The sequence below is a fragment of the Cydia fagiglandana genome, chromosome 9 (assembly GCF_963556715.1).
Source record: "Cydia fagiglandana chromosome 9, ilCydFagi1.1, whole genome shotgun sequence".
Classification (NCBI taxonomy): Eukaryota; Metazoa; Arthropoda; class Insecta; order Lepidoptera; family Tortricidae; genus Cydia; species Cydia fagiglandana.
Window position 1 is genome coordinate 16,270,878 of NC_085940.1, and position 24,138 is coordinate 16,295,015.

At 37.5% G+C, this 24,138-nt stretch overlaps 1 protein-coding gene across 1 annotated transcript; it reads left to right on the forward strand.

Annotated features, from left to right (window-relative positions):
- Positions 1-3,574: 3,574 nt before the first annotated feature.
- LOC134667488 (eukaryotic translation initiation factor 3 subunit B) lies at positions 3,575-14,751 on the forward strand. The gene is made up of 10 exons (XM_063524912.1): positions 3,575-3,759; positions 3,964-4,279; positions 4,792-4,978; positions 6,916-7,142; positions 7,715-7,891; positions 9,134-9,713; positions 10,202-10,320; positions 11,493-11,646; positions 13,008-13,116; positions 14,330-14,751. Exons 1-10 carry the CDS (start codon positions 3,633-3,635, stop codon positions 14,419-14,421), a joined length of 2,088 nt encoding a protein of 695 aa, XP_063380982.1. The 5' UTR covers positions 3,575-3,632; the 3' UTR covers positions 14,422-14,751.
- The last annotated feature ends 9,387 nt before the right edge of the window (positions 14,752-24,138 follow it).

Below are 24,138 nucleotides of genomic sequence, written 5' to 3' on the forward strand. Positions count from 1 at the left end.
GAAAGAAAACTATTTTCGTTTTAAAAACTTGTTATTTAAATGTACAGCGAACTAAATAATTTAAATAAATTTTCGGTTACTGATGAAGTTAAAGTGACGTCACAAAGTTTGTGTCTCCCCCTCCCCCATGTCACAATATGTCACATTTTCTTGACCCCCTCCCTCCACCTAAACGTGTGACGTAATTAATGGATGACCCCAAATAAAAAAAAACGTTCGTCACTATTTAACTGTGGACCTGGACCACTGGAATTGTTTTCGCTTTTTCCCGTCGAGCCCCTGCAGACGCTTTTGCGGAGCCCTAAGCGGTTAAATAAAACCAAAGATGAGTAAATAATAAAGACAACCACTCTTCAGACCAACAAACCTAATCAATTCTCGACATTCTCGTAATCGCCATCGCACGAGGAAGCACGGTGGCATAATATCGGGGCACGCTACTTGAATTTTAAAACTTTAAGCAGTTATCACTATTAGTATTCGACTCATTCCCAAATACTTGAAATTTCATTAGTACACCTGCGCCTAGTGTTGTAAGACTTGCTTTATCGTTTATAATCATGCTATAGTAAATTGAACTTTAAATCTATGCCAATACAGCTTAGGACGACCGCGACCACGAATGCTCTAGTATATAGGTATCTATATACTCGTAGTTCTAGTTTTTTATATTAAACCTTGTGATGTCTTTATAGTTATAAATAAAGTTAATAGACAGATAAGTTATTATCGACACTCCATAATCATAATGCCTAAAAACAATCTCAAAGGCAGATTTGCAATAATTAAAATCCAAATTTAAATGACCGCTTATATCAACTAAGATTCGCACGGGAGCTTTTTCAACGCGCGTTAAAAAAGCGTTTGGATGACACAAATGGATAACCATGTTACGTATTCAATTCACACGACAGCGGTGGCGCTTTTTATCAATATTTGTTGGATTTTCGACTTTAAGTCTTGGTCATTAAATCGAATTTAGAGTGCGGACACATTCAAGCGCTTTTTTAACGCGCGATGAAAAAGCTCTCGTGCAAATGGGGGCTTAATGCTTACTAATTTAAAAAATTGGATTGTCTATGGTCATTTCCACCAAAGCAATTTAGACTTTATTTTTATACAAATAAGATACAAATTTCAAAATAATGTGTTACTGTTAGAGATGTGCAACCTATGCAGGAAAGTATTGGGCATGCGGTGTGCAGCGCAGCGTACGGCCTCAATTTTCGTGTGCAGTGACCCGAAGGCGCAAGCCGCACCGGTGACCCCGACGTCATCATTGGATTTGTGATGTGGAAAATTGAAAATGCTGACCTCACTCTTATGCATGTTTCATTACTTGCATTAGAGTGTTTATAGCTGATTTATGATGATATATATATGGTTGTCCCCACCTGACGAAACCCATGTTGTGGATTCTAATTTGACAATAACCTTGTATAGTAATCTTACACTGGTTAAGTATATCTTAATTTTTGCTGTAATAACTTTTGGCTATTAAGAGTATTAAGAAGTTTACCCCCCCCAAAAAAATAATGTTTAGGTAGGGTAGACCGAGGCGAATCGGATCATTTTTGTCTGAGGGTCAATAAATACAATTTTCTAGGTGATACTGTTTTTATTAATATTCAGTTGGATAAATTATTTATTAATGAACAGAATCCAAGGTTCAGACATAAAATCAAACTTAAATATGATTTATTAAAAATAAAATACAAAACCTCTTAAAAAATCCGATTCGCCCCATTTTAAGGGGTGAAACGGATCAAAAAAACTCTGTCATAAAATCTTAATTAATAATGGGTAACAATGTTAATCATATGAATAAGAATCACAAAGGTCAAATAATTGAGTTCAACTATCATTGGTATTTTTAATGTGGTATTTGAGCATTATTTTTATTCCTCCTTTCTAGTTCAACTTTTTATCACACCACCTACAGAAAGCGCAACATAATATCACTCCTATATGCTACTATATATATTCTAACAATAAATCCAAAACATATATGCTAATGGCCATTTAGCAACAAAATCGAATAACTTAAAATGAAAATAAACAAAAACTGTGAACTTTTGCAAACCAAAACATGAAAAATCACACATATCCGATTCACCCCATATGAGAAAATTAGTTGTTGGTAACAAAAGACTCTACGTAGGGACAGCGGTTTCGTTAAAATCTTATTAGCAGCTGTAGTCATATTTCTCCCGACCATTCCCCCTGGTACCTCTTCTTTTTATACGTACGCACCATCCAAAATCAGATGATCCGAATAACCCCATATCATATGTTTGAATTATTTTCCCGTAACGGAAATATACCTTTAAATACAATAAAAACAAAACCAAATCAGGAAACACTATGCCCCATTAACAATAAGTAACAACAATTACAAACCTTTAGCCTTTTGCGTTTACTTTTATCACGGATTGTATTTGCACATTTTTTACATCGGCGGTAAAATCACAGTACGCCTGTACGAGCGACTCATCGGCAAGTGTCACCGTGACCTACGCGTGAGTCTTTTCCAATGGCAGTAACTGTGGTGACATGCGTTAGGAACAGAGAGAACGCGGGACGCTGATTGACTGGCTGTAACTAACCGCGTTCTTTCAAATTTTACAGAAATGCTTATTTTGATCCGATTTCCCCAGTGATCCGATTCGCCTCGGTCTACCCTAAGTATCTACAGTTTTTTTTTAAAGATTTATTACAAGTATCGAGTACGTCGGTGGCAAGCAAGTGAAGCAAGCATAATGCCCGCCTAGTAACCATGTTGCAGCTTATGGAGATGGACGCCTGAATGTCACATGCGCGTTGCTGATCTTTTTAGAACTTTGACACTTCACCAGAGCACGGAAAAGGTGTCAATTTAGCAGTCTTGAAGAATGTGCAGTCTGTGTATGTATGTGTTTGTGTTGTATGTTCCATCGTAGCGTCAAAACTAACGCTCATTACTATGCCGATTTTGGTGGAGTTGCCAATCAAGTTACATTTATAAACAGACTTTGAAAGAGGTATATCTGCCTACTGTAGTCTTTTGAAGAAACCTAGGCAGGGAGTTAACTCGTTGCAATTGCATCTGCGATATTGAATAATAATACAATGATTGCGGTAACCTAATAAGAATAACAACATCATATTGTATACTTTATAAGCCGGTCAAACAAGTTAGTAAGTAGAAAAGGCCTGAAATTCAAATTTTCTAGGAGAGCATAACCCTTCGTGCCTACATTTTTAAATTTGCCGCTTTCTACTGACGGAAATTGCTTATTGTAATACTTTCTTGGCTTCATGTACTTTTATATTTCCCGCCTCACTTTTATCAAGTAACATTGGCAGATTAAAAATATAAGTACATTATTGCCATAATTTAAAGAAATATAAAACTATCAATATCAGTAAAATCGATAAATTATTTAAGATATAGTAGGTAAGTATTAAAATGTATGTTTAAATATAATAACCCATAATAATAACCATTACTTCGAATTAAAAATTAATAATTTATTAGTTACAAAACTGCGAAACAAAACGCTATTGGTGAAAGGCAAGCATTTTTGGATCTATGGTCCGATTCGTTCACTACTAATGGCGTGTCTTCCGGTACCACACGTTATAACGTCAAAATGGCAAAGAAAAAAGGCGATGATAAAGTGAATCCCGCTCCCCAAAGTGATAATGAGGAGCAAAACTTTGCCGAAGAACCCAATTTCGAGGATCCGGAAGATTACGTGGACGATATCCCAGATGAAGGTACGAGTTTTCGTTAATATAGGTTGGGCCGGCCATATGCGTCACCCGCGCAATTTTTGCTAATGTTCTAACTATTTATATCAAATTAGCTTGAGCGACGGGTTTCTTACATTAGTATCAACGAGTGGATTGGCTTTCTGCCTTGATATATCATTGTTATGTTAATTTGATGTCATGTAACATAACCTAACTTTGACGTTGCAGAATTGTTAGCGGACCTTCTCGAGCAGAAGCCTCAGGAGTCCGACGGCTACGAGAATGTGGTCGTGGTGGACGGGTGTCCGCAGGTCGGGCCCGAGCGCCTGGAGAAGCTCCAGAGCGTCATAAACAAGATCTTCAGCAAGTTTGGAAAGATCGTAAACGAGTATTACCCCACCACGGAGACTGGAGTGACCACAGGCTATATCTTTCTGGAGTATGGCAACGCACAGAACGCCGCGGAAGCCGTGAAGGCCACTAACAATTGTAAACTAGATAAGCAGCATACATTCTTGGTTAACTTATTCACTGACTTCAAGAAGTAAGTACTTGTGTTTAGCATCTTTGTTAGTTTAATTTTTCTCATTTGTTATTGTTTGTCGCATGGGCGATGTCATACATTATACAACTAAACAACTCATTTCAAATAAAAAAAAACTACAATTTAAATCAAAATGACCTAAATGCTAGCATGCTTTAGAAACCCAATTTATAAAGTTTACTTTTATTGCTGTTCTAAAATAACAAAATAATAATATCCCGGATCATTCTGAATTTATTCACAGAAAGGCCTCAGGGGGTTATTGAACTATTATTTAATTAGCATAACATACATAGCCGAAGTACTAATACGTCTGTCACAAGACTTATTCAAGGTTGCTTGAAATCACAGGTTTTCTTCGAAAAACTTATTAAATACCTAGTAGTAGGTACATTCCATAGAAATAGAAAATCAGTAAGGTTATTTTAGCAAATAAATGGTTATAAATTGTATTCAATAAGTTAAGAATTATTTATTCAACATTTGTTGTAATCAACATTTTTCAATTCCAGGTATGCAGATATCCCCAAGGAATGGGAGCCACCAGCGCCACAGCCGTTCAAGGTGCAGTCGGACCTCCAGTGGTACCTTATGGACCCTGATGCATATGACCAGTTCCTGGTGGGCATCGGGACTGGTGTTGCGCTGCAGGTCTGGCAGAACGCCCTGCCGGAGCCGCTGTTGCTGCAGGAGAGACCGGTATGAAATTAAATAATAATTTATAATTTTTATGAGCAGTAACTGTTGCTGCTGCAGTAATTATTATTTTAAAGCTTGGTCGATAACTGTTATTGACCAAGCTTTAAAATAATAATTATGTGGAAGTCTAGTTAAAGGTCCCACTTTGTACGCTTACCATAAAGCCTCATCGATCGCTCGCGAGCCAGCCTGGTATCCACAGCGCGCGGCTGCCGCGCGAGCCAATGTTCGATGGTTTGCCGCGCGATATGGAGACGGGGCTTTAGAATGACATTTGCTCTTATCTTTTTACTATTAATCTGTCAAAGCGAGTTTATGGCAAGTGACCCTTTTGCCGGCTGCAGACACAATTAATACTTGTACTATGGGCACTAGGGGACAGTAATAGCCCTCATTATTTCATTTACATTCATTTTATATTGCAGAAACACATATATTGTTATTGTTAGTCAGCCAGTGTTCAACTGTATTTCTCTTCTAGAAATCAATTTTGTAATACTGAGACTGAAGGTGTTTAATCAATGTGAAAAGTTCAGGGCAGTGTTTTAACGAAGTTGATAATTTTGTTCTATTTGTTTGCTTTTATGGCAAATACATAATAGCTCATCTAAGTACCAATGGAATGTTAATTGCACGTAAAGGCTATGTCAGCTAAATTGTTGATATGTAGGCATGACTAAAGTCCAACAACTACAACACAAATTTAGCAAGCAAGACTAATGTTTTGATTAATTGGTACATGAATAGGTATTTATAGATGTTTTAAAACCTTGAATAGGCTTCATTTGCTGATGTAGATATTAAAACTAGCTTTTGTCACTGGTGTTTGTTTGAGAGGAATTAGTTTTTTACATTATTACTCACATTTTAAAACTAGCATATATTTTAGTACCTACAGAGAGTATGGGACATTTATTTGAGATGTCAATGCTCAAAAAAGTTCAAAAACGAAGAAATCCTATAGAATTTAAACTGTTGTGAGACATAATAACATTGAATAATTTTACGGTGTGAGTCTAAACCGTAAAATTATTCTAAGAAATCCTATCTTCTCATGTAACAAAACCCTGGTAATCCTATACTACACATTTATTTAACTTGCAATATATAATTGTAAGTTGGAGATGTACATTATCTCCAAAAAATTACCAACCATTTTTCAACCTTATCTTACTTGCTCTGATTAAGTTGAAGTTCTCACTTATTTGAATTGTATTGAAATTTGACATACATATAGTAGGGTTAGTAAGGAACACAAATGTATGGAAGTGCATGCACTTTAGTCTCAGGCGATGCCGCTTGGCACGATTGTTCCTTAGGTCAAACAAAGTTGATCTGGCCCGGTAGCCAGGAGATCGTACCATGCAGAGAGTAAAGAGGGGTGAAAGGGTCGGCTCCCCAGGTCCAATCTATGCTATATTCCTTCCTAGTCTTAGCAACTAGGGCAAGTTATATATCATTTTCGTATAAATTAGGGACGAGGAATTCATTTTTGAAATAATTATTATGCCTTTCCATACAAAAAAAAATGATTTTCGTATAAAACATGAAAATGTTATGTCATTTTTTGTGACAATTTTGGATGGTACAATCACAGTGTGACGATTTGCACTAAATAAAAAATTGGACGATGTAGCCCATGTATTCTTTATTCCGGAAAATATCATTTTAAAGTAGGCATTGATACATTTTTTGTAGTAAAAAAATAATTTATAGCGCGTGGCGGTAACGATTTCCATACAAATGGAACTATGCCCAAAGTCAAAGATTAAAAATGTTTACTAAAACACTGAATTTGGCATTTTAAACTGGAGATGGAGACTGGAAGCGGCCATAGGAACTTAGTAGTTAAAACAAGGCAACATCTCTATGACTTTTGAAAGAAATGTACAGTCAGCAATAAAATCATGTTTTGACAAAAAACTTATTTATTTCAGAACTGGACGGAAACATACGCAGTGTGGTCTCCCCTGGGCACCTACCTGGCCACGTTCCACTGGCGAGGCGTGGCGCTCTGGGCGGGCCCCAAGTTCTCCCAGTTCCAGAAGTTCTACCACCCGGAGGCCCGCTTCATCTCGTTCTCGCCGTGTGAGAATTATATTGTGACCTTCTCACCGACCAGCGATAGGGGTGATGACAAGAAACTTATCATCTGGGATATAAGGTGTGTATTGGGAATTTAAAGTTTTTAAAATATGTATCAATAGGTTTACTAAAGGCTGATTTAGACGTCGCGCGAACTCGCATGCGATTTTAGTTACATTGCGGACTGTTGGTTACGTCGAATTCAACCGACCAATCAAAACCCACAATGTAATGAAACTCGCATGCGAGTTCTCGCATCGTCATCAAATTTTGTTAGAATCAATGGATTCTTCATCCTTTTAACCGGTTTTTCGATGGGATTAAATGGAAATGTCAAATTGATTTGTTTTAGCAGTATTGCTTTTGAACTTTTCCTCGTTAGTTTGGTCCTTATTAAGTCACACAAATTTCGTAAGTCATACGAGTTATAAAAAAATGTAGAACTGGCTTGCAAGCAATCCTTACAGAATCAGAATCAGAATCCTTACAATGTGAACCATTCTTTCCTTTCCTTCTCTTTCTCAAGCATTTCATGGTATTTTCGGTTGTTCGGTAAATAAAGGTCATGAATTTTAATTAAATAAACAGTACCATCTTCAAAACAAAGAAGGAATGCTGAAACAATCCAACTTATATTTATTAATTTTCCAGGACGGGTCAGGAGAAGCGCAGCTTCCCTCCGCCCGACGAGTACGTGACGTGGCCGATCTTCCGCTGGAGCAAGGACGACCGGTTCTTCGCGCGCCTCGGCGCTGACGTGCTCTCCGTGTACGAGACGCCCGGCTTCGGCCTGCTCGACAAGAAGTCCATCAAGATCCCCGGCATTAGGTAACTTGTTAAAACAGAGGCTTCCACCGGAGCAAGAATACGGTTCGCCCGTCTTGGGGCTGACATCCTGTCCCTGTATGAGACAACTGGCTTCGGCCTGCTCGAAAAGAAGTCCATCAAGATCCCCGGCATCAGGTAACTTGTCAAACAGAGACTTCCACCGGAGCAAGAATAACGGTTCGCCCGTCTTGGGGCTGACATCCTGTCCCTGTATGAGACACTTTGCTTCGGGCTGCTTGACAAGAAGTCCATCAAGATCCCCGGCATCAGGTAACATGTCAAACAACTGTTTAATAACAAAAACATTTAAACCAGATGCCACAATGTAAGGATGCACACTCAGGTTTTGAAAAGCCTGTTATTTCGTAGTTTGCTTAGCTTAAATCTTCACTACACCTACCTACACCTTATGAAACAAAGTCCCCCGCCGCGTCTGTCTGTTTGTATGTTAGCGATAAACTCAAAAACAAAAAAAAACATGCGGTTTTCACTTATCGATACTGATTCTTGAGTTTAGGTGTATAATTTGTAAAGATTTGGTGTAACCTGTTCTAAGCCGGGGCGGATCGCCCGTACTAATAAAGTTCCTGTGGCATTGTATCTGTTAGATTCATTATAGTTCGTTTTTTTTAGCATTAGAAAGAACTTGAAAGAAGGTAAGCGATCTTGGCATGTCTTTTAATTGAAAAACGCTATTTAAAAATCAATAACTATTACTTATGAAAGCAGAAGAATATAAATGATCGTATTAGATTCATAATTGTTACATATTTGCCGTAACTTATTATTAAAATGTGTTTTTCAATTAAAAGACACATCAAGATTGTTTACCTAATTTCTAATGCTAAAAAAACGAACTATAGTTATTTGCAAACCTACATGCGCCGATTAGTTACGCCAGTAAATGTATTAAACTTTTGGCAAAAAGCGATTATTTTATCTCTAGTTATAAAGCAAAATCAAATGTTGGTGTTACATTGTAATAGAGCTAGTGCAGACTAATTTATGCTAACGGTACGCTCGACTTTCCTGTTTTGCATTATAATGAACGAACTGGTTTTATGGTGAACTAGAAATCTATTGAGTATTTGTGACTGTTCGAGGCTTCAAATTCTGTTGCCTAAATTATTAAGATGAAGCAAATTCAAAAGGTATTTATAACGTCTGAAACACATGATTTTTCTAAACATAGATGAAATAAAGTAATGAATGTGTAAAGTGACCATTATTCCCATATTTCAGAGACTTCAGCTGGTCACCCACCGACAACACCCTCGCCTACTGGGTGGCCGAGGACAAGGACGTCCCGGCGCGGGTCACTCTCCTCGAGTTACCCAACCGCACCGAAATCCGCTCCAAGAACCTGTTCTCCGTCGCCGACTGCAAAATCCACTGGCAGAAGTCTGGCGATTACCTCTGTGTCAAAGTCGACCGATACTCCAAAGTCAAGAAAGATAAAAACGACATCAAATACTCGGGAATGTACTATAACTTTGAAATATTCCATATGCGAGAGAAGGAGATCCCTGTGGACTCGGTTGAAATCAAGGAGCCTATTCAAGCGTTCGCTTGGGAGCCTGTCGGTTCTAAATTCTCCATTATTCATGGTGACCCGGCTAACATCTGTATAAGCTTCTACCAAGTGAATACTGGCCAAGCGCCTACATTACTGAAGAAGTTTGAGAGGAAACCGTTCAACCATCTGTTCTGGTGTCCGTCGGGACAGTTCATCGTGCTGGCGGACCTGGGGCTGACCGGAGGCGGTCTGGAGTTCTTGGACACTAATGACTTCACTATCATGAATGTGTCTGATCATTACCAGGTATGTCGAGACATGAGCATATTTTAATAGTTTTGTGCATCATAATAAATCTATTATTATCATATTTTCCTTTAAAAAGGTCGAGAGGTAGTAGTAATTTTTGGTTAAAATCAGGCTACTATGATCAATTGCTGGTAAATTTGTAATAAATAACAAAGAAAGTTGTAAAGTGACGGCTTGAAGTTTGGTGAAGGGTCGATTTCACAGTATTGAAAAAGACTACGCGAATTTACTTAGCTTTTGCACCAGGGGTTTCTTGTTACTCTTAATGTCCTATTTTCCAGAACTCTCCTTTTTTATAATTCTACTTACACTTAAAAATAGGAGAAGGAAGGCCACAAACAGATCAGACTGGAGAGACTTGCTTGACCAGGCTAAGGCCCACCCGCGGCTGTAATGCCTCAGATGATGATGACACTTACAAATGCAATAATATTAGAATCTGAAGCCATCTGTAAGTAGTGTTTACACGATATGGTTTTGTGCAGATGTCTGGCATCGAGTGGGACCCGACGGGCCGCTATGTGGTGACGGGCGTGTCATCGCTCAAGTGCAAAATGGACTGCGGGTACTACATCTGGTCCTTCCAGGGCAAGATCCTCAGGAGGTAACTAATCAAGTAATCATGTATTTTTAAGGATACAATAATCAAAAATAATTGTTTCTTCATATACCCAAAAGCAATGAAAACTTTGTATGTAGTTCTATGTAGGTATACTGATGTGACCCATTTATGTCGCTTTTAAGGCTAGAGACTATTAAAAAAAAGCCTTTGTATAAAATTATCCAGGCAGACTTAATTAATGGTATTAGAAACCTTCATAATTGACTGAAGTGACTGACTCAAAGTCTTATGTGCAATGTGGTATTCGTTGTACTAATTTAGATTCGTAAGTCTCGAGCTTTTTAACTTAGGGATGCGAATTCCTTGCGTTACAATTTTGAACGTTCATAATAAACTGGTCGTTATTATATTCAATAAAATAATGAAGTCGCCCTACCTCTTCCAGGTTCATTTGGTGTAACTACTTATTATGTTGCCAATTAATGCAAAAATGAAAATAATGAACTCATTTTGATGGCCTCATAGCCTAGTCGGTAGTGACCCTGCCTACGAAGCAGAAGGACCCGGGTTCAAATCTGGTAAGGGCATTTATTTGTGTGTTAATCACAAATATATGTTCCTAAGTTATGGATGTTTCCTATGTATATAAGTTGTTATATATAACAATATATCGTCTAGTACCCACAAGTCAGTCTTACTGAGCTTACCGTGGGACTAGGTTGATCTGTGTAAAAGTGTCGTGTAGTATTTATTGACCGAAGCGTTAGTGCAGTCTCCTGTGACAAAATGCTTCCGTATCTCCGGTTCTCTTCTACGGGTCGTAATTCTCAACGGATTCTAGTGAAATTTTGTGACCAGATTCTATGATTTAATTTTTTTTGTCGATCTCGTTTTTTTAGCATTACAAATAAGGTAAACGCTTGATGTGTATTTTAATTGAAAAACTCATTTTAAAAATAAGTTACGGCAAATATGTAACAATTATGAATCTAATACGATCATTTATATTCTTCTGCTTTCATAAGTCATCGTTTTTGATTTTTATCAAGCGTTTTTCAATTAAAAGACATGTCAAGATCGCTTACCTTCTTGCAAGTTCTTTCTAATGCTAAAAAAAAACGAACTATAGCTCTCGAATTTTTTTTCAAAATGGTGTAGTCGGGGTTCGAGAGGTCTAGAGCTCACTTATTTATCTATGTATGTGTTGTACCCAGAGTGATGAAGGAAGGGTTCGCGCAGTTCCACTGGCGGCCGCGGCCACCGACGCTGCTCTCGGACAAGCAGCAGAAGGACATCAAGAAGAACCTCAAGAAATACTACTCGCAGTTCGAGTCCAAGGACCGCATGCGCTCCAGCAAGGCTAGCAAGGTGAGATCTCATTCCCGATTGGCATTATGTCATGGCTTCTGTGATTATTTCTCACTTGATGGTCTCATCGGATGGAAGTCGCCAGCAACATGCTGAGATGGGGCCATTTCGTGACATTTTGTTTTTTTCTATGTATATTGTCTGTGTGTTTACGAACAAAAAACTATTCTATTCACTCGCATGATTCATGCAACTGTAGTTGCGAGCTGTCACCCTTATTTTCACATAATAATAGTGGTCACTGAAAAATATCAATCATGTAAGTGGCTATTTGAAATGTGGAACAAACGTTCACCCAGATGTTTTTCACACTAAATCGTGGCGTAATGGAAAGGAGATTTTGGGACATCTTTTTTTAGTAGTAGGATGGAGAATGCTGTCGATTCTGAGTAGAATGAGCCCAAGATTGTGCAGATTTGAAAAAATCGGGTATTCAATATTTATTTTAGAAAACGCCCAAACGTCATTGTAATGAATAACACTCTTTAGTGTTCTATTCTATCTAAGTGTGATATTCCATCTGTCCAATACCTTTGTCCAATGTGTATTGCGTATCACATTTTGCTTAATGAGAGAGTGAGCCGCAATGACATTAGGCAAACAAATTGGACAAGTGGAATACCACTTATACCACCCTAAGATATCTAGGTAGGATCGGTCTACCTCAAATTGTGATTTGCGAATTTTGTCTATCTGTGGCACACTGTAACAATAGCAGTTAATATGGAGATAAACAATCTTTGAAGTTCGCGTAACAGCTCGGATACTGAGCTATCGAAACACATCCCAGGCTTTGATTCAATTGTAGTATCGAGTGGTTCTATGTAAAATCAGTAATTTTTGTCGCAATAACGGTTAAAACTCATAAAACCCAATGTGATCTTTTCGAGCGACGATTTATACTGTAATCATCTATTATTTTTACCGCCAAATCCTTAATCTCTCGAAACCAACTGGTTCTCTGGTATAAATATGCAAGAAGCCTTTTTATTTATTTTCACCACACCAGATTTGAATTTCAAAAACAGATAGCAAAATTGCATTTTATTCACATGTGAGGCAAAGTAATCAAATGCAAATTTAGAGTTGTTTTCTTATGTTTGTTGGTAGAATTGACTTATAAATGATGATTTTGGATGATAAATATTTAATAACATTCATTTGGATCTGATTTTGTTTGATATTTTACATTGAATCGTGCTTTGAAATCCTCGTGCTAATATTGATACCCGAGCAAGCGAATGCTCAAGATTCCAAAAATTCTTGAGCATTCGCTTGCTCGGGTATCAATATTAGCACGAGCTGTTAAACAAAAGCTTTGCCCCCGAGTGAAACAAATAACTATTTTTTATTATGCACAGGAATTGGTGGCGAAGCGCACGGAGCAGATGAAGAAGCACGTGGAGTACCGCGAGGCCAAGGCGCAGGAGTGGGCCGAGCAGAAGCCGCGCCGGCTCGAGCTCAGGGACTGTGAGTACACAACACTTTGCCGGCCTCGACCGCCGCCATACATCCGCAGGGGGTAGGCCCCCTGCCCCCTGATACCACCCCAAGATAACAAAACGAAACCCTGTTGTGTCTCTATCAAGGAACTAGGAACCGGTTTTTAGGGTTCCGTACCCAAAGGGTAAAACGGGACCCTATTACTAAGATTTCGCTGTCCGTCCGTCCGTCCGTCTGTCACCAGGCTGTATCTCACGAACCGTGATAGCTAGACAGTTGAAATTTTCACAGATGATGTATTTCTGTTGCCGCTATAACAACAAATAGTAAAAACAGAATAAAATAAAGATTTAAATGGGGCTCCCATACAACAAACGTGATTTTTGACCAAAGTTAAGCAACGTCGGGAGTGGTCAGTACTTGGAGACCGTTTATTTTGCTTTTTTTTTTTGTATTATGGTACGGAACCCTTCGTGCGTGAGTCCGACTCGCACTTGCCCGGTTTTTCTTCATACAAAAAATTCCGGTATTATTACGTTCTTTATCGTTGTTTGGTTCATTATTCCATTTTTTATCGGACAATCTAATAATACGAAGTTGTTACCTAAATACATGATTCAGTCCTACGTAAAAAGCATAAAATAATAAAAAATATGGTGCTATTTCGGGTTTAAAAAAAAACCGGTTCCGAGCCCTGGTCTCTATCACTGTTCCATATTAGTGCGATAGAAACAGAAACAGATAGCATTTCGTTTCTCTGCGAACGATTGTCATAGCTAGCCCCCTGGCTACTTTCTACTACAAAGGCGACAGTAGAAAGTTCATAAGTCTACCAGCGCTGCCAACGCGGTAGGCATCAAGGAATCGATTGAATTGGGTAATTGGAATATTGATTGGGAATCGATTGATCCACCCCGGTTCGGGACGAAACACTACACATTGCAACGATTGCGCATCGACTAGTCAAGAAGGGCCTGAGTGCGATTTTAGCATTTTACTTGGGGTAGAAATATCCTAAGAAATTCTTCGATTTGTACAGTATTAAAAGCATTATTTTGTCACTGATATATCATCGGAATGTAAAATAGATGACTTTTAAATTTTATATCTTCAGGCGTTATAGTTGTTTGTTACTTTTTTTTACTTTTAATCTTCGTAACAAATATATTGTTTACCAAATCTGAGAAAAGCTATTAGAGATAATTATGTTTATTAACACACATTTTCTTTCTTCCAACAGATGTGGACACCGACAGTCTCGAAACTGATCAGAATACTGTAGAAGAAGTTGTTGAATTCTTTGTGAAAGAGGAACAGACCACCATCGAGTAGTCGCCATACCGGCCCACGTTAGAGGTCGGCTACCCTCGGCTGTCCGACCTCAAAACCGGTTCCATACCGGTGGAAACCGGTAAAAACCGGCCAAGACCGCTCACAAACACATTTCAGCAAGTTTTTTTGTACTGTCACAATTCAAACTCTCATTATGTTAACCGGTGTAAGATTTCAGTTTTATACGATAGGCAATGTTTATAGAAATCATATTAAATTGATATGTTTCAAATGGATAATGGACTTTTAATAGTATTTTTGATTATTTATTTTGGACCCTGGATTATTTAATTGTATGTTGATGGTATGAAATAAACTGTTGAAATAGAATGGGGAATTTGAATATTTTAACCTGACTTTGGATGGGTCCACGGACAAAATTATTTTGCATCATTAGAATGTTAATTGCATGGTTTCTGACAATATCTACAAAAACCGATCTTTAGTATTTCATGATAACATGATCAAAAAACAATTTTCAATTTAAGAAACTCAAATGTATTATTTATACAGTTATAATTTCATAGATGACGTTTAAAATATTTAACACTTGCACTGCGTGTACTATCAAAATCGTTGCAGACATGTCTAGGTCTAACTCTACAAGTACAGTCAAATACAGTTTTTGTTTTGTTAGAGCATAGCAAATAGCAGTCTTTTGTTATTATTTTGTTTACAAATATAGTGTTAGATGGCGCTGTTCCATATAGTGAAAATCCTGAATCGCGCTATTAAGATTTTTCTTGGGATATGACCCCAGACTCGCACTTTATTTGTTTAGTTCACGAATTGAACACTAGATGGCGGTGTTTCATGTAGTGAAAATCCTGAATCGCGCTATTAAGAATTTTCTTTGGATAATGACCACTCGCACTTTATTTGTTTAGTTCACGAATTGAACACTAGATGGCGGTGTTTCATGTAGTGAAAATCCTGAATCGCGCTATTAAGAATTTTCTTTGGATAATGACCCCAGACTCGTACTTTATTTGTTTGGTTCACGAATTGAACACTAGATGGCGGTGTTTCATGTAGTGAAAATCCTGAATCGCGCTACTAAGATTTTTCTTGGGATAATGACCCCAGACTAGCACTTTATTTGTTTAGTTCATGAATTGAACACTAGATGGCGGTGTTTCATGTAGTAATCCTGAATCGCGCTATTAAGAATTTTCTTTGGATAATTACCCCAGACTCGTAGAGTCTGTGCGGAAAGAGAAGAGTCGTGGGATTTGAGGGCGCGCCAGTGCTATTTTATGGGTTTTGCTATGCTGACAACACTGGTCACGTGATTATAGTACGACAGTAAAGGTCATGATACTTGAATCCCTTTTGTTCCGGTTTTTTACCACGGCTTACTAAACGGAGCCTGGTGGTGGTGTCGGCTCGTCAACTCAATCCTCTGATTTAGCGCAGGCATTAGTTTTCTTTTTAAAACACTTGTTTTTATATCTCAGATACTAAAAAGCGACTGCGATTGACAAAACTGCTAAAACTATTTAAGAATCTGCCCAATACAACTGTAAATTTAGTACCAAACAAGATACGAGTCTCATTTATGTACTGCCTAATCTGTGCAGTCCAACAGTTATTAAAACCGGGTAGATCGGGTAGAAATTGGGCAATAGAACTGTAATTTTATCTGGGATATATTTCACCCATTGTAAACTTGACTTGTAATGTATGTGTACATTATTAATAATAAATATGAATATGAATAAAAATAGTGCATAAGTAGGTATTAGGCCTTATTGGGATATGTCCGGTTCTCTCATCTCACGATATTTTACTTCGCCGAAAAGTCACTGCTAAATATGAAATATAATTTCGTAACTAACAGAACCTACAAATAAAGAAATATTTTATTAGAAAAAGTTTTATTCTTTGTAATCGAAGTCTGATTTAAAATATTCAATGTCACTTATGTTTGAGCTAGCTTCAAAACAACCAGGGACACTCATAGAACTATTTTCATCTGAACTGGATGTGCTTGAATCCGGCACGTAGATTACGAATTCTTGCATAATATCACCTACTTAGCGGTCTTTTATTCGAGATACCGTAGGTACTTTTACACAATCCTGAAAAAGAAATTACATATAAATATGCATAAAATGGCAAATATCAAGACTATTTGTCAGTTATTTTAAAGATCATGAATGACCTGCATATTTATGAAAATTAATATATTTTGAATGAATATACTTACCGATTATGTACCGGAGACAAGTTACTTAGGGGGCTTATTAAATAGGTAATTATTTAATATTAAATACAACATCAATACCCGCGAATAGCGGAAACACGTTCCGCGACTTTTTGTAAGTCGATAGTCGGCTTTTAGCCGCTTTCTTCCCGCTGACAAAACCGAACAATTTTAAATATAATTTTCCTTGTTAGTCCGGTGGCCGGCTACATGAAACAAACCTCATCAAAAAATAGAATATACCTACCCTGTAGAGGTACCTGACATTTAGTAGCTTCCAACGCACTTGGTCGGCCTAGGCTTAACCTGGCAGATTTTGTACAAATGGCAAAAACGTTGGACAAAAATTCATCAAAAAAAACCTCATCGAAAAATAGAATGAAACTTGTATGGTAGGATACCTGACCTTGAGGACAGTAAAAAAAAAGGGGTCCATATTGGGTTGCATACAAATTTAGGTCATATCTTTGATGCGCATAACAACTTGTGTCATAATCATCATTGCGCATCCAAATGAAAAGTCATATTATATTGTGTCATACATTTTTAGCCATAATATTTGATGACATACTCAGCAGTTGTCATATATTTTTTGTGCATATAGGTTTTGATTATAATTAATCAAATGTCATACCAGCTAAAAGCATATTTATCGATACTTATAATGTTTTTACGTATAACGTTTTGTAGCATAATAATTTTCAACCATAATGGTTTACATATATAATTTAAAATCTAATTTTAGCCTCGTCAACAACTCCTCAAAAAAGCTTTTCCCTAATCTTCGTCCAAACACTTAATTCGACGGAGCCCCGCTGACGCGGGGCTCCTATTTCTGCGTAGTTTGCCCTTCGGGCATCTAAAGAAACCTAACGAACCTAACCTACCTATTATGATTAGTTTCTTTTATAAAACCGTTTCTCCTACTGGAGGGGCGCCTCTTCTTCGATCTCCTCTTATATACGGTTTTTGTGTGGTATTATGACCACTAAATATATGACTTATTTTTTTATGTCTATATTAATACTATGCACTGTAATACTTCGAACGAAAAACAGTTATGGATATCAAGCGGATGACTTAAAATTTTATGCGAATTAAATTAATGACTATAAAAATTATGACATAACTCATTTATGACAAAAACACAGTTATGCTCAGGAATAATTCTGATTAAAGATATTTATGACTTACAATTTTATGCATAAAGTGTTATGACAATTAAAAATATGACAAAAGTTGTTATGCTACCAGAGGGAGTCCCAAAAAAAGTGGTCGGCCTCACCTTAGCCTGGCAGTTTTTGCAGTCCGACCAGATTTATTGGGTCACGTGAGAGCTACAATTTACCTCATCGAAAAATAGAATGAAACAAACGGATTATAATAGCTAAAATAAGCCTGTTGACGTATGTCTTGGTCGGCCTCACCTTAACCTGGCAGTTTTTGCAGTCCGACCAAATTTATAAAAAAATCGTCAAAATTTTTTTATCGAAAAATCGTATGAAACTTGTATAGTACGATAGCTGCCTTTGAGGACAGTAAAAAAAAAAGTGGTCGGCCAAATCCTGTGTTGGCAGGTTCCTGTGTCCGACCAATTTTGTGGTATACCACGTCAGAGCTACAATTTACCTCATCGAAAAATAGAATGAAACAAACGGATTATAATAGCTAAAATAAGCCTGTTGACGTATGTCTTGGTCGGCCTCACCTTAACCGGGCAGTTTTTGCAGTCCGACCAAATTTATAAAAAAATCATCAAAATTTTTTTATAGAAAAATCGTATGAAACTTCTATGGTACGATAGCTGCCTTTGAGGACAGTAAAAAAAAAGTGGTCGGCCAAATCCTGTGTTGGCAGGTTCCTGTGTCCGACCAATTTTGTGGTACCACGTGAGAGCTACAATTTACCTTATCGAAAAATAGAATGAAACAAACGGATTATCATAGCTAAAATAAGCCTGTTGACGTATGTCTTGGTCGGCCTCACCTTAACCGGGCAGTTTTTGCAGTCCGACCAAATTTATAAAAAAAACATCAAAAATTTTTTATCGAAAAATCGTATGAAACTTGTATGGTACGATAGCTGCCTTTGAGGACAGTGTAGGGACATGGCGGTGACGCAATTTAGAGTCAGCATTTTCGGTATACAGTTCGAAGGAGCAGTTAGCCCAGTTAGTCACTCAGCGCAAGGCATACAGTGCGCACATACCTACTTAATTAACTAGTTCGATATCGCGGCGCCGCCTGGTCCTTGTCCCGACCTTGTGTAAATCTATTTAGTAACTTTCTGAGATAATTAATTGGAGTTAGAATAAATCGGTGTTGTAAAGTAACCTTAGTTTACCTCATCTCCCCATAGGGTACCCCAATACCTAAAACAGTAAAAAAAAAGTGGTCGGCCAAATCCTGTGTTGGCAGGTTCCTGTGTCCGACCAATTTTGTGGTACCACGTGAGAGCTACAATTTACCTTATCGAAAAATTGAATGAAACAAACGGATTATCATAGCTAAAATAAGCCTGTTGACGTATGTCTTGGTCGGCCTCACCTTAACCGGGCAGTTTTTGCAGTCCGACCAAATTTATAAAAAAATCATCAAAAATTTTTTATAGAAAAATCGTATGAAACTTGTATGGTACGATAGCTGCCTTTGAGGACAGTAAAAAAAATGGTTGGCCAAATCCTGTGTTGGCAGGTTCCTGTGTCCGACCAATTTTGTGGTACCACGTGAGAGCTACAATTTACCTTATCGAAAAATAGAATGAAACAAACGGATTATAATACCTAAAATAAACCTGTTGACGTATGGCTTGGTCGGCCTCACCGTAGCCTGGCAGTTTTTGCAGTCCGTCACATACGTCAACAGGCTTATTTTAACTATGATAATCCGTTTGTTTCATTCTATTTTTCGATGAGGTAAATTGTAGCTCTCACGTGGTACCACAAAATTGGTCGGACATAGGAACCTGCCAACACAGGATTTGGCCGACCACTTTTTTTTTTACTGTCCTCAAAGGCAGCTATCGTACCATACAAGTTTCATACGATTTTTCGATAAAAATATTTTGATGATTTTTTTTATAAATTTGGTCGGACTGCAAAAACTGCCAGGTTAAGGTGAGGCCGACCAAGACATATGTCAACAGGCTTATTTTATCTATGATAATCCGTTTGTTTCATTCTATTTTTCGATGAGGTAAATTGTAGCTCTCACGTGGTACCACAAAATTGGTCGGACACAGGAATCTGCCAACACAGGATTTGGCCGACCACTTTTTTTTTACTGTCCTCAAAGGCAGCTATCGTACCATACAAGTTTCATACGATTTTTCGATAAAAAATTTTTGATGATTTTTTTTATAAATTTGGTCGGACTGCAAAAACTGCCAGGTTAAGGTGAGGCCGATCAAGACATACGTCAACAGGCTTATTTTAGCTATGATAATCCGTTTGTTTCATTCTATTTTTCGATGAGGTAAATTGTAGCTCTCACGTGGTATACCACAAAATTGGTCGGACACAGGAACCTGCCAAGACAGGATATGGCCGACCACTTTTTTTTTACTGTCCTTAAAGGCCAGCTATCGTACCATACAAGTTTCATACGATTTTACGATAAAAAAATTTTGATGATTTTTTTATAAATTTGGTCGGACTGCAAAAACTGCCAGGTTAAGGTGAGGCCGACCAAGACATACGTCAACAGGCTTATTTTAGCTATTATAATCCGTTTGTTTCATTCTATTTTTCGATGAGGTAAATTGTAGCTCTCACGTGACCTAATAAATCTGGTCGGACTGCAAAAACTGCCAGGCTAAGGTGAGGCCGACCACTTTTTTTTTACTGTCCTCAAGGTCAGGAATCCTACCATACAAGTTTCATTCTATTTTTCGATGAGGTTTTTTTTGATGAATTTTTGTCCAACGTTTTTGCCATTTGTACAAAATCTGCCAGGTTAAGCCTAGGCCGACCAAGTGCGTTGGAAGCTACTAAATGTCAGGTACCTCTACAGGGTAGGTATATTCTATTTTTTGATAAGGTTAGTTTAATGCAGCCGGCCACCGGACTATGTGGTTTTATGTACGGTTTTATCGTGATTTGAAAATTTTTTATACATAAAACTTGCGGTTTTTGTTAGTAAAAATATACATTGACAGAAGTTTGTTTACTTTTTACAAGACAGGTGTCAAAGGTTTGATTGCCATATAAAATTTAAAATGTTAGTTCCCGTTTCTGCCACGACTCTTCTCTTTCCGCACAGACTCTACATTATTTGTTTAGGTCAGAAATTAAACGCTAGATGGCGCTGTTCAATATAGTAAAAATCCTGAATCAAGTCCACAAACAACACCGGAGTTGAAGAACTGTAAACCTTTTTGAAGCCGTCAAAGAAAAACAAAATTGAGATTTGACGCCATTTTGACGCATAATGCTTTGGCATAATGCATTGAGTTTTCAGAAATAACCATAGTGACCAATAGTGACGTTACTGGAAATAATAATATCATCGGGAGAAATAATAAAAATATTCATCATCGACTTCCTGACCGTCGCTAAAGCCCTAGATTCCTAGAAGCTACATTTATCTTTTACCCAGTAATGCACAGCAAGTGAAGAACAATTCTGGATGAAATTCTAAATGGAAAAGCTGACTCAATTTTTTTTTTGTTTTTTGCTCATGATAGTCATGATTGATGCCGTTAAAAGTGTAATCTAGCTTATTATGCAGTGAACTAACGTGGCAGTGTGCAGCGAATGAAGAATATCCATCCATCTATCTTTCTTCCTTGCCGTATCCGGCAATGGCGACTCCATTGTTGATGAAGTCTTGAAATACGTCTTACCATGGTTTTACCATTCTTTAGTCAATACCAGACATCGTGGCTGTTTGTAAAAGTCTAGCTATTTTACTAAAATCAACTACCGAACAACGCCATGCTATAATACGAGTAGGTAGTCACCTGCAATAATGAGCGAAGGCCGCAAAAATATCTGATACGATCTTATTTGTAGGGCCTTATGAGCGAGTCACATTTTTGCGGCCTTCGAAAGTAGTAGGTACATATTATTATAGGTGACTGTACAGTATTGACATTGGCGAAATCAACATACATTTGATGTAAATGAAAGCCATTATTTAAAAGAAGATGTATAAGCAGAGGGTCGTTCCGATCTCGTTCAGGTATCATGGATCCAGTGTGATTGTAAAAGTGAACACAGTGAATTGGGAGTGAAGTGCTGTACTATAGTTTTCCACTAACCTGCGCTGTTCTCCAGATGAAAGTAAGTTTATTTCAAGTTTAATAAAGAGAAATGGAATTTCTATACTTGGGCAAGCAGATCTTGTCAGTAGAAAAAAGGCGGCAAATTTGAAAAATGTGGGCGCGAAGGGATATCGTCTTATAGAAAATTTGAATTTTGCGCCTTATTTTACTGACACGATTTGCTTGACCAGCTATAGTTAGGCCGCGTCGGGGGGGACATGGGCCCTGTGCTGGGTCTGAAATATTTTTATTTGCGAAAAAAATACTAGAATTTGACAATGTGACCCCCCATGAGCAAAAATCTGGATCCGCCCTTGTCATGCCAGATATAGATATTGTCATGCATGCCCATGTAATCTTTACACAAACTTTTATCCAGATTCTTTCTTTTATAGGACATGACTTCTAGACTTTTTCAGTGCTTTTATTTCTTTCCATTCTGTTTTTAAAGTTTAATTTTAAATTCACTTGCGCTGTAAGTGGAAGTTTCCAAAAAGGTGGAAGTTTTAGGAAAGTTTCACAAAAAATAAAGAAAATTTGTTAATTCGGTGTACTCGACTGCGATCGCCAACCCGCCTGCCAAGCGTGGCGATTATGGCATTCACCCCCCCAAAGGGGGAGGCCTACGTTCAGCAGTGGACGGCTTTTGGGTGAGATGATGATGAGAAAATTACGATCTCCATAAAAAATATGTCAAGTTTCCGAAAAGTTATACCGTGTGGAAAAATTCAAAGTTGGAATTTTTGTCTGTGGCTCATCATGGAATTAGGGCATCAAAAAGAAGTGTAGGTATTTAACACAAATATTTTTAGTGCGAAAGAAGCATATCTATCACATATTCAGTTCATATTTTGAAGAGTTTAGGAAGTTTCACGGTCACTGCTAGACTTCGAGTGCTACTGCCGTATTCGAACTTCAAGATGGGTAACTACCCGGGTAAATACCCGATATTTACCTACCCGCGGGTAAATACGCGGGTATTTTCGTTTTTCTTCTAAATTTGATGTGTTTAATGGTATGTGAGTATAAATAAGATTAATTTAAGTATTTTTTTATAATGTTACATAAAATGTATGTTCAAACTAATTACGAAAAGGTTGCTATGAGGTAAAGTTCGATTTTAACATATCAGTCCATTTATGAAAATCGTGTAAAATCATTCCCTGGCTTCCGGAAATGTTTTAAAATGCTTTCAATATACATTAGAAAGATGAAAATAAAGAATACTTATGAATGATAATAAAAAAAAATTGTGCAGTATCCCAACTTGTGAAGCTTATAAGTCAAACACAGTTAGTTTTAGGACAAAAATGTATATAACCTTTTTTGTAGAAAATTATGTCTACTTTAGTTTGTACATAGAACACTTTTCGATATTAATGACAGATTCCAAGAAATATGAAAAAGTTTACTTTTGCCCCCCTCCCCCCAACCACACCCCCGCCAACTGAAGTTGGAATGTGTATTATCAACCTATAAGTACGATAATTTACTCAAGTCTAAAACAAATACTCTTATGACGGCCTTTTTTTAATATTCATCAAAATTGTACTAAAAATTCCTTAGTTACAACTGCAACTAAACCATTTCATTTTAAATGACACACAATAATTATATACAGCCATTAACTCGGTTTATATTTCCACTTTAACATAAATCGACATGTGCAACAAGAAATGAATCTACCCGTCCATTTGGGTAGATACGGGTAAATACCGGGTAGATGGGTATTTACCGGGTATTTACCTGGGTGGGTAAATTGGGTAAATACCCGCGACCCATCTCTAGCCGCGGCGTAAATTTACACGGCGGTACACTTTTTTGCGTTTCCCCACGCAATAGGTATCCGCATAAAAAATTACCTTCATATGTAAATTGGCCCCTGCATAGGTACAGTCAAATAATTTAATATCAGTAGGTACCATTTTGTTTCGTACCTTGTCACTGAGACAATCAAGGGGCCGATTTTTGAATTTCGACCACTTGATTTCGTGTATTTCGTTCAATAATATCTCCAATACTAGGCACTTAAATTCTACTAATAGGATTGAAATCGAGTGGTTAATACTACCAGCGGAGTCTTCTTAGTCTTAGTCCCGTATTTACCCTTTGGGTACAGAACCCTAAAAAAAGGGAAATATCAAACATTATTCAAAATTTTCTCATAAATGTTTCATGATTGGTGCCGTTACTACGTTAAGTACGTGGAGTTCTATTCTCAAGTGGATTTCACATCAAGAATATAGGGG